We start from the raw sequence: 10,793 nt of genomic DNA on the forward strand, positions 1-10,793 counted from the left end.
CTCTGCTCAATGGCTGCAGTGTTTTCAAACTCCACCTTGGTCCTTTGTGTTTCAGCCCGAGAGGAAGTTTGGCGTGGTGGTGGTTGGTGTTGGCAGAGCCGGCTCCGTGCGGATGAGGGACTTGCGGAATCCACACCCTTCCTCAGCATTCCTGAACCTGATTGGCTTTGTGTCCAGGTGGCTCACACTGTCTTTGTGCTTCACAATTTGTGGAAAGCCCAGTGAGGCAGATTAGCCGCAGGACATGGAGATTTTTCAGACCCAGGGCAGGGAGAGCCATCTCCTGACCAAGAATAGTGTTTAGTGTTTAGGGTCAGCCCCACGAGATCTCAGGTTGGGATGGGTCTGGGAACTGAAGCTTGCTGGGCCTGCAGCTGGGATGCACAGTAGGTTGGCCTAGGGAGACTGGAAGACAGAGGCAGGAGGGTGAGCTCAAGGCTGACAGTTAGAGAAGGGGCACAGCCAACGTATGTATGGTGCTTTGGCCTGAAAGGCTTTCAGTGTGCACCAGGGAATCCTGACATAGTCATCATGACAGCCGTCCTAGGTGGTTCTGGGCTCTACATGTGATATTTCCTTCTAGGTAGTGTTATCAACCCCCCAGTTTACAGATAAGGAGGCTGAACCACGGAAAGGTTAAGTAATCTGCCTGAGGTCACACAGCTGGAAAGTCTAAGAACTGAAGTTGAGCAGAAGTCTGTTTCCAAAGCCCATCTTTTAAACACCATGTGTTCTTTTCCCATTGGTAATTTTGAGCCTCACTTTTTTTTTTTTTTCTTTTGAGACAGGGTCTCACTCTGTCACCCAAGCTGCAGTGCAGTGGTGCAATCACAGCTCACTGCAGTCTTGACCTTCTGGGCTCAAGTGATCCTCCTGCCTCAGCCTCCTGAGTAGCTGGGACTACAGACACACACCACCATGCCTGACTAATTTATTTATTTATTTTTTTTGTAGAGACAGTTTCTCCCTATGTTGCCTAGACTGGTCTCAAACTCCTGGGGTCAAGTGTTCCTCCTGCCTCAGCCTCCCAAAGTGCTGAGATTACAGGCATGAGCCACCACACCCAGCCTTCCGCTTTTCTTTAAGGATTCATTTATCTCCAGTCAGAATCAAACTTACCACCTTGTTTCTTCTTCCCTGCCCCATGCTCAGCTCTTCCGCTTACCCCTATACACACATACACACACACACACACACACACACCACTCACCAGACTAATCCTGTATAACATCATTTGTCAATATTAATCGTGAACTAGGTACCGGCATCAGACTAATTCTGTGTAACATCATTTATCCATTTTAATTGTGGACTAGGTGCAGGCACTCGGCTGGGCCTGGAGACATGGCAGTGAACAAGTTAGGCAACTCTTTTTCTAGTGCTTTAGAGACATCAGATAAATATTTACATAAAGCGTAAGTAACGATTGTGATGGTCCATGCAGAAGTTTTTTCATGTTTTCGTTCATGGGGCCATCCTCTTCCTGCCTGTCTCAAAACGTGGCCCCACTTTTAAGGATTTAAAATGGGCTTTGAGGCACCAGGGAGACCTAGGAGTGCTAGAATCTGTGCTTGGCCAGCGTTCTCCTCCCCATAAGATTCCAAGGGAGCTGCACACAAATGGGAGAGCAAAGTTAAGATCAGGCAGCACAGTAACCCCATCACACCCCTGTCTGGAGCTGGAACCATGCACACGGCACTTGGGTTCAAGGCTGAAGTGGGACCTCTCCTTTTCCCTTAAGCCCCAGTCCTCTGCCAGTTGGCTTCCAGATCAGCTCAGTGGGAACAGGTACACTACCCAGGTTGTGTGGGAGGATGGCCAGGTCACACCGCTGCATGACAGCCCTGTCAATACTCACACAGTTTCCCTCTTCACATACCCTTCCCCCTGACCTACCTGCCAAGTTCTACCACCTCCCCAGGAAGCCTTTTCTGGTGTATTCCTTTCCCTCCCTGAGTCTCCACCTCCTACTTCCAAGCACCACACTTCTCCTGGTAGTCTTGTGGTGGTGGTATGTACACGTGTGTGTGTGTGTGTGTGTGTGTGTGTGTGTCTTCCTCTAGCAGACTGAGCTCATTGAAAGGCAAGGATTTTCATTTGTTCTCCATGATTTCTCCTACAGCACCTAGTACATAATAGGCAAACAATAAGTATTGCTGAAATTGAGCAATTTAGTTTGGGTGGCCCCATTAGAAGAAACCTAGCATAATACTTTTTGGGAACTAAATTTCCCCAAATGCTTTCTGCCTGCTGCAGCTCAGCTGGAGCTCTGAGCTGGCTGAGGGCCTCCTGCTTGCTGGCTGTCCCACATTCTCCCATGACTGCCACCCTTAGAGGGCTACTCTCCTGCCCCAGCCACTGCACTGGGCGATGTATGGACTGCTGGGGCTTTGGCTCTTAGAACACTGCAGCTCCCCCATGCTCTAGAAGAGTCAGAAGGCCTTGGGTTGCCCTCCTGCCTCTGCTCCTGGTTAGTCAAGGCTATCACTGCCTATTATGTGCTAGGCACTGTAGGAGAAATCGTGGAGAACGAATTTCTCACCTTCCAATGAGCTCAGTCTGCCAGAGGGAGGAAGACACACACATACACAGACACACACACACACACGTATGCGTACATACTACTGGGCTTCGTTAGCTTAGCTATAAAGGAGCTTGAAGTCGCATGCCAGTTTGCACCCTAAATGTGTTAGTGTATTGGATTTGGATTAGGTTTGGTAGTCACAATGTTTGGCCACGTGGTTGGAACTGGAAGTGACCATAGAGATCACTTCTCATGAGATAAAAGTAGATTGTTCCTTTTATTTTTATCTTACATTATTTTTGAGGAATCTTGCTCTGTCACCCAGGCTGGAGTGCTGTGGCGCAATCTCAACTCACTGCAACCTCCATCTCCCGGATTCAAGTGATTCTCCTGCCTCAGTCTCCCAAGTAGCTGGGATTACAGGCATTCGCCACCACGCTTGGCTAACTTTTGTATTTTTTGTAGAGACAGGGTTTCACCATGTTGGCCAGGCTGGTCTTGAACTCCTGACCTCAAGTGATCCACCCGCCTCAGCCTCCCAAAGTGCTGGGATTACAGGCTTGAGCCACTGCGCCCAGCTGTTTCTTTTATTTTAGAGATGAAGTAATTCAAGACTCTCTGAGGTCATACAAGCTGTGAATGGTACTGTTGGCACTCGGTGCCAGATCCCCTGACTTGAACCCTGAGGCTGTTTTTCTCACTCCACAGTGGAAAACAACCTGGAAGTGGGAGAGAAGAAGCTCATTTCTTCATTTCTGGCAGCGGGTCACCAGGACCTTGTTGGGAGGAGGGGAGAAGGATGGTGCTCCTTTCTTCTGTCTACCATTGAGTTCCATTTCTCTGTTACTCTGAAATAGAAGGGAGCTTGGGAGCATTGATGGAGTCCAGCAGATTTCTTTGGAGGATGCTCTTTCCAGCCAAGAGGTGGAGGTTGCCTATATCTGCAGTGAGAGCTCCAGCCATGAGGACTACATCAGGTGGGTTTTCCACACAGGCAGTCCTTGCCTTACACAGCAGTGCAGTACTGGAAAAATGAGCAAGCAAGCTAAAACACCCTGCAAAAGTGTCAGAAGAGTCAATGAGAAAGTTACAGTTGCTCTGTGACCAATCACAGAAATGTCAAAACATTAAGAAATTCTTATTGTTGGGTCTAAATATATAAGCAAATGAAAAAATAGTAAAATTAGTATTTAGTATGTGTAATTTGAAACATTAGAAACATTCAGAATTAAAGTGTTTTATTTTTCTGTAAAAATCCATCGAGAGTAGTTTTTAACAGTAGTGGCCTCCTTCTTCTCACCAGACAGTTTAGGATGTGGAGCCAGCATCCTTGGCGAATTATACTCCTTTCTCAGTTTGGATCAGCTTCCAACGTTTTCTCCTTTGTACTTTCAATGTCATAAAATAACAGTGAGAGTTCCTTTAACCCTCAGGACCTGGCAGCTAACAGGGAAGTGCCAGCTGCCTTCCTCAGTCTAGCTTCCTTCTAGGTTCTTACAGCTGCTGCTACCATGCTGTTCCCACGGGTAGGATGCTTCCTCTTTATCAGTCTAGCTCTAGAGTGGACAAAAATACCTTTCCTTGGCTTTCCTTAACCTTTTCTGGCACTAGAGTGTATTTCGTTAAGAAAAGTGATTCTGTCATAAGTCCCATGCTTATAAATATTTATACCCTGGTATCCACAGAATGAAATCTGAACTGCTGAGCACAGAATTCTAGGTCCTTCACGGTCAGGCTCCCAGCTACTTTTCTGACATTATCTTCCACGGTCTGTAGCCCATTCCCCTGCCACACTGAAATTTGTCATTTGAACAAAGCCCCACAAATGCCCAAGCCCCAACATACGGTGCTCACAGTGAAATATACTCATCATGTTGCACCTGGAAAATGTCTGCTCATACTTTGAGACCCAATTCACAGGTCCTTAGTGAAATCTTTTCAGACTGCCTCAGGCAAAGCTAGCTGCTGTGGGTTTTGTAGCCTTTATAGCTACCATGTGGTAATAGGAAATTTATTTGTTAATGTGTCTTTATTTCTCCTCCAGAGTAATTGGTAAATAGTACTTAGTTGAATAAATGAATGGTTGAATGTTCAAATTAACACGTAACTAGAAAGTTGTTCTGTCACAGGATAGGAGAAAACAATGTGGGATATAGTTCTTCCTCCATGTCCCGTGGCACTGACTCCTACCCCCAGTCATGACACATTCACACACAGAAACTCTCATGCCTTTATAACATTCTGTTCTCTATTATGCAGAGCATTTTAGTGAAGCTTATTCGAAGTGTTCTTTTCTGTATTTGTCTCGTGTACCAAAGGCAGTTCCTTAATGCTGGCAAGCACGTCCTTGTGGAATACCCCATGACACTGTCGTTGGCGGCTGCTCAGGAACTGTGGGAGCTGGCTGAGCAGAAAGGTAAGGTACACTCTGTCTGTCTGGAATACAGACGCTCTTACCAAGAGTTTCTGCCTCCAGGATTTCTGTGATATCATCTTTATGCCTTTAAAACTTAACCCCATTTCAGATGTCTCCTCCTGGCTACACTGGCACTGTGGGCTCCCAACTGCCTCCTCACCCCAACACTGTAAGCACACATAGTGGAGGGCAGAAGGATGGGTGGGAAACTTTTGGTTAAAGCTTATCAGCTTATTTTACTCACTCTAAGGAAAAAATATGAATTAGTTTTCACCTATGCTTATGTCATGATATTATTTTGGCTTTATTCATGCGATACTTATATTGCTAAATGCTGGGATATCCTAAAAATGCTCAAATCAGAGAAACTGATTGTCTTACTTGCATAGTTGGTAGTTTTTGTTGTTTCTAAACAGGAACAACCATTTATTAAATATTTAGTATATGCTAGGAACTTGGAAACTCTGCTAAGCATTTCATGTGTTATTTTGCTTAATTCTTCTAGAAACCCTTGGAGGTATATATTTTCTCTAGATTCTGTATAGAAAAACATGGTTCAAAGAAGGTAATTTGTACCAGATCACGAAGCTAATAACATGACTACTAAACGGGAGGTAGAGATTTGAATCAAATCCTACTGGGCTCTTAAGTTCATATTTGTTCCCCTAAGCCATACCACCCTCCAGAAGGGAGAAATTAAGACTTTCCCAGACAAGGCGCAGCGACTCATGCCTGTCATCCCAGCACTTTGGGAGGCCAAGGAACTCAGGACAACCCTGGGCAACATAATAAGACCCTGTTTCTACAAAAATCTTTTACAACTTTTTTTTTTTTTTTTTTTTGGTGGGAGACAGAGTCTCGCTATGTCATCCAGGCTGGAGTTCAATGGCACCATCTCAGCTCACTGCAACCTGGGTTCATCTCAGCTTCCGCCTCCTGGGTTCAAAGAATTCTCCTTCCTCAGCCTCCTGAGTAGCTGGGATTACAGGCACCCACCACCATGCCCAGCTGATTTTTGTATTTTTGGTAGAGGTGGGGTTTCACAATGTTGGCCAGAATGGTCTCGAGCTCCTGACCTCATGATCCACCCACCTCAGCCTCCCAAAGTGCTGGCACGAGCCACCGTGCCCGGCGTACAAAATTTTTAATTACAAGAAGGAAAAAAGAAGACTCAGCTGGGCACAGTGGCTCACACCTGTAATCCCAGCACTTTGGGAGGCTCTGATGGGTAGATTATTTGAGCCCAGGAGTTTGAGACCAGCCTGGGCAACATGGCGAAACCCCATCTCTACTGAAAAAATGAAAATCAGCTGGGTGTGGTGGTGCACCCTTGTAGTCCCAGCTACTTAGAAGTTCACCTGAACCTTGTGAGGTTGAGGCTGCAGTGAACCATGATTGGGCCACAGCACTCTAGTCTGGGCAACAGAGTGAGACCCTGTCTCAAAAATAAAAATAAAAATTATTTAAAAGACTTGCCCAGACAAACAAAAACCAAGTGAGTTGATCACTACTAGACCTGCCCTACAGGAAATGCTAAAGGAGGTCTTTCAAGTTAAAGAAAACACTAGACAGCAACACAAAAATATTGCTCTCTGGTAAAGGTAAATATACAGACAAATACAGACTTCCATAGTATTCTGATGTTGACATATAAATCACTTTAGGCCAGGTGCAGTGGCTCAAGCCTGTAATCCCAGGAATTGGGGAGGCCAAGGCAAGCAGATCATTTGAGATCACGAGTTCGAGACCATCCTGGCCAACATGGTGAAACCTCATCTCTACTAAAAATAAAAAAATTAGCTGGGTGTGGTGGCACATGTCCGTAGTCCCAGCTACTCAGGAGGCTAAGGCAGGAGAATTGCTTGAACCTGGGAGGCAGAGGTTGCAGTGAGCTGAGATGGTATGACTGCATTCCAGCCTGGGTAACACTGTGAAATTCTATCTCTAAATAAATAAATAAATATCACTTTAAATGCTGGTATAGAATTTAAAAGACAAAAACAAAAATACAAATCTATGTTAATCGATATATAGTATAAAAAGATGTAATTGGTAACATTAATAACAAATGGGGGGTCAGAGATATAAAGGAGTAGAATTTTGTATGTGAAGAATTTTGTATTTGAAGTTAAGTTGTTAGCAGTTTAAAACAGATTGTGCAGTCGGGTGTGGTGGCTCATGCCTGTCATCCCAGCACTTTGGGAGGCTGAGGCTGGTGGATCACCTGAGGTCAGGATTTCAAGACAAAAGCCTGGGCAACATGGTGAAACGCCGTCTCTAATAATAATACAAAAATTAGCTGGGCCTGGTGGCGTGTGCCTGTAATCCCAGCTACTCCAGAGGCTAAGGCACGAGAATCGCTTGAATGCAGAAGGTGAAGGTTGCAGTGAGCCAGGATTGCGCCATTGCACTTTAGCCTGGGCGACAGAGTGAGACTTCATCTCAAAAATTAAATAAATAAATAAATAAATAAATAAATAAATAAATAAATAATATAGATTGTGCCTGTAATCTCAGTACTTTGGGAGGCCGAGGCGAGTGAATCACCTGAGGTCAGTAGTTCAAGACCAACCTGGCCAACATGCTGAAACCCCATCTCTACTAAAAATACAAAAATTAGCCAGGTGTGGTGGCACGCACGTGTAGTCCCAGCTACTAGGGAGGCTGAAGCAGGAGAATTGCTGGAACCCAGGAGGCAGAGGTTGCAGTGAGGGAGATCGCACCACTGCACTCCAGCCTGGGCAACAGAGTGAGACTCTGTTCAAACAAAACAATACAAAACTGATGAGATGTAATGAAAGCAGTGCTAAGAGAGAAGTGGATAGTTGTAAATGCTTACATTAAACAAGAAGAAAGATCTCAAATCAACATCCTAACTTTACATTTCAAGGGACTGGGAAAAGAAGAGCAAACTCAATCGAAAATTAGCAGAAAAAAGCAAGTAAATATTAGAACATAAATAAAATAAAGAGTAGAAAAGCAATAGAAAAAAAACAACAACAAAACCAAGTGTTAGTTTTTTTGAAGAAAATCCATAAAATTGACAGAATTTTAGCAGATTAAGAAAAAAACAGTCAGCTGGGCACAGTGGCTCACGCCTGTAATCCCAGCACTTTGGGAGGCCAAGGAGGGCAGATCACAAGGTCAAGAGTCAAGACCAGCCTGGCCAAAATAGTGAAACCCCGTCTCTACTAAAAATACAAAAATTAGCCAGGTATGGTGGCACGTGCCTATAGTCCCAGCTACTCAGGAGGCTGAGGCAGGAGAATCACTTGAACCTGGGAGGTGGAGGTTGTGGTGAGCGGAGGCTGTGGTGAGCTGAGATTGTGCCACTGCACTCCATCCAGCCTGGGCAACAGAGCGAGACCCTGTCTCACAAAAAAAAAAAAAAAAAAAGGCCAGGCGCGGTGACTCATGCCTGTAATCCCAGCACTTTGGGAGGCCGAGGCGGGCGGATCACAAGGTCAGGAGATCGAGACCATCCTGGCTAACATGGTGAAACCCTGTCTCTGCTAAAAAAAAAATACAAAAAATTAGCTAGGCGTGGTGGTGGGCGCCTATAGTCCCAGCTACTTGGGAGGCTGAGGCAGGAGAATGGCGTGAACCCAGGAGGCGGAGCTTGCAGTGAGCAGAGACTGTGTGCCACTGCACTCCAGCCTGGGCAACAGAGCGAGACTCTGTCTCCAAAAAAAAAAAGAAAAAAAGAGTAAAGACTCAAACTAAAGTCAGAAGGGAAAGAGGAGACTTTACAGCCAATGCTGCTGAAATAAAAAGGATTATGAGACTACAATGAACAGTTATACAATTGTTATACTCCAACAATCGGATAACCTAGAAAGGGATAAATACCTAGTAGCATATAACCTACTAAGACTGAATCATGAAGAAACAAAAATTGAACAGATTTATAACTAGTAAGGAGACTGAATCAGTAATTAAACACCTCCCAATAAAGAAAAGCCTAAAACCAGATGGCTTCACTGGAGAATTCTACCAAGTGTTTCAGTGTCTTCAAAAAGTGGTCCCAGGAAAACAGGATATCCACATGCAAAAGAATGAAGTTGGACACTTACCTTACACCATATTTAAAAATCACTCAAATGAATTAAAGAACTAAATTTAAGACCTAAACCTATAATATTGTTAGAAGAAAACATGGGAAAGCATCATGATATTGGATTTGGCAATAATGTCTTACATACGACATCAAAAATACAGGCAAAAAAAGCAAAAACAGACAAATGGACTAATCAAACTTAAAACCTTCTGTGCCTCAAAGGAAGCAATCATCCGGGTGAAAAAGCAGTCTACGTAATGGGTGAAGATATCTGCAAATCTTATCTTTAATAAGAAACCAATATCCAGAATGTCTAAAGAACTCTACAACTCAACAACAACAAACAAACCAAATAAACTGATTTTAAAATGGGCAAAGGACTTGGATAGACATTTTTCTGAAGAAATTATACAGATGGTAAACAATCATATGGAAAGATGCTCAATACCACTAATCCTTATAGAAATGCAAATCAAATCCACAACCACATCAGTCAGCAGCCATCAACATGGAAGCAAGACCTTCCTCCAGCAAAAAGATGGAGGATCAGATGGTAGCATTTTTTGTTTGTTTGTTTTTATTTTTTTGGTTTTTTAAGACAGTCTTGCCCTATTGCCTAGGCTTGAATGCAGTGGCGCAATCTTGGTTCACTGCAACCTCCACCTCCTGGGTTCAAATGATTCTTGTGCCTCAGCCACCTGAGTAACTGGGATTATAGGTGCACACCACCACGCACAGCTAATTTTTCTATTTTTAGCAGAGATGGGGTTTCACTATGTTGGCCAGGCTAGTCTCGAACTCCTGGCCTCAAGTGATCCACCCGCCTGAGCTTCCCAAAGTGCAGGAATTACAGACATAGGCCACCATGCCCAGCTCAATAATGTATTTTTAAATTAAGGTATATACATTGTTTTCCTAAACATAGTGTTATCACATACTTAACAAACTACTATATAGTGTAAACATAACTTGTATATGCACCGAGAAACTAAAATATTCATGTGACTCCCTTTATTGCAATATTCACTTTATTGTGGTGGTCTGGAATGAAACATGCAGAATCTCTGAGGTATGCATGTAACCACATACAACCATCAAAATCCGGACATTGGCACTGGTACATTACAACAATCTAATCCTCAAACCTCATTCAAATTTCACCAGTTGTCCCAATAACATTCTTTATGGCAAAATGACTGAGTTCAAAACCATGTATTATCTTTTGTTGACATGTCACTTTTAGTATCCTTCATTCTGGACAGTTCCTCCGTCTTTTCTTGACAATTATAAATATTACAGTTAGTTATTGTGTAAAATGTCCCTAAGTTTGAATATATCTGATGTTTCTTCATGATTAGATGGGGTATGCATCTTTCACAGAAATATTATGGAAGCAGCCAGGCACAGTGGCTCACCCCTGTAATCCTAGCACTTTGGGAGGCCAAGGCCGGCAATTACTTGAGGTCAGGAGTTCGAAACCAGCCTGGCCAACATTGTGAAACCCTGTCTCTACTAAAAATACCAACAAAATTAGCCAGGCATGATGTGGGCACCTGTAATCCCAGCTACTCGGGAGGCTGAGGCAGGAGAATTTCTTGAACCCGGGAGGCAGAGGTTGCAGGGAGCCGAGATCACATTCACTGTACTCCAGCCTGGGTGACAGAGCGAGACTCCATCTCACACACACCAAAAAAAAAAGGAAACGATGCTGTTTTTCACATTGTGTTCTGTCAGGTAACATCCTTTATCAGTTCATCTAATTACTAATGATATAACTTCATTAGGTGGTGTCTGAC

At 44.0% G+C, this 10,793-nt stretch overlaps 1 protein-coding gene across 4 annotated transcripts in view; it reads left to right on the plus strand.

The window, feature by feature from the left end:
- The window catches only part of BLVRA (biliverdin reductase A), a 62,909-nt gene that overhangs the window by 32,795 nt on the left and 19,321 nt on the right, over positions 1-10,793 (plus strand). For 2 of the 4 annotated variants that reach the window (XM_011983214.1, XM_011983213.1), the window contains 3 exons: positions 56-177; positions 3,382-3,501; positions 4,843-4,940. In XM_011983214.1, the coding sequence (XP_011838604.1) occupies positions 56-177; positions 3,382-3,501; positions 4,843-4,940 (340 nt within the window). The remainder of the gene's footprint in view (positions 1-55; positions 178-3,381; positions 3,502-4,842; positions 4,941-10,793) is intronic. The other 2 variants (XM_011983216.1, XM_011983215.1) reach the window with 2 other exon arrangements.

The sequence above is a fragment of the Mandrillus leucophaeus genome, unplaced genomic scaffold, assembly GCF_000951045.1.
Source record: "Mandrillus leucophaeus isolate KB7577 unplaced genomic scaffold, Mleu.le_1.0 Scaffold248, whole genome shotgun sequence".
NCBI lineage: Eukaryota > Metazoa > Chordata > Mammalia > Primates > Cercopithecidae > Mandrillus > Mandrillus leucophaeus.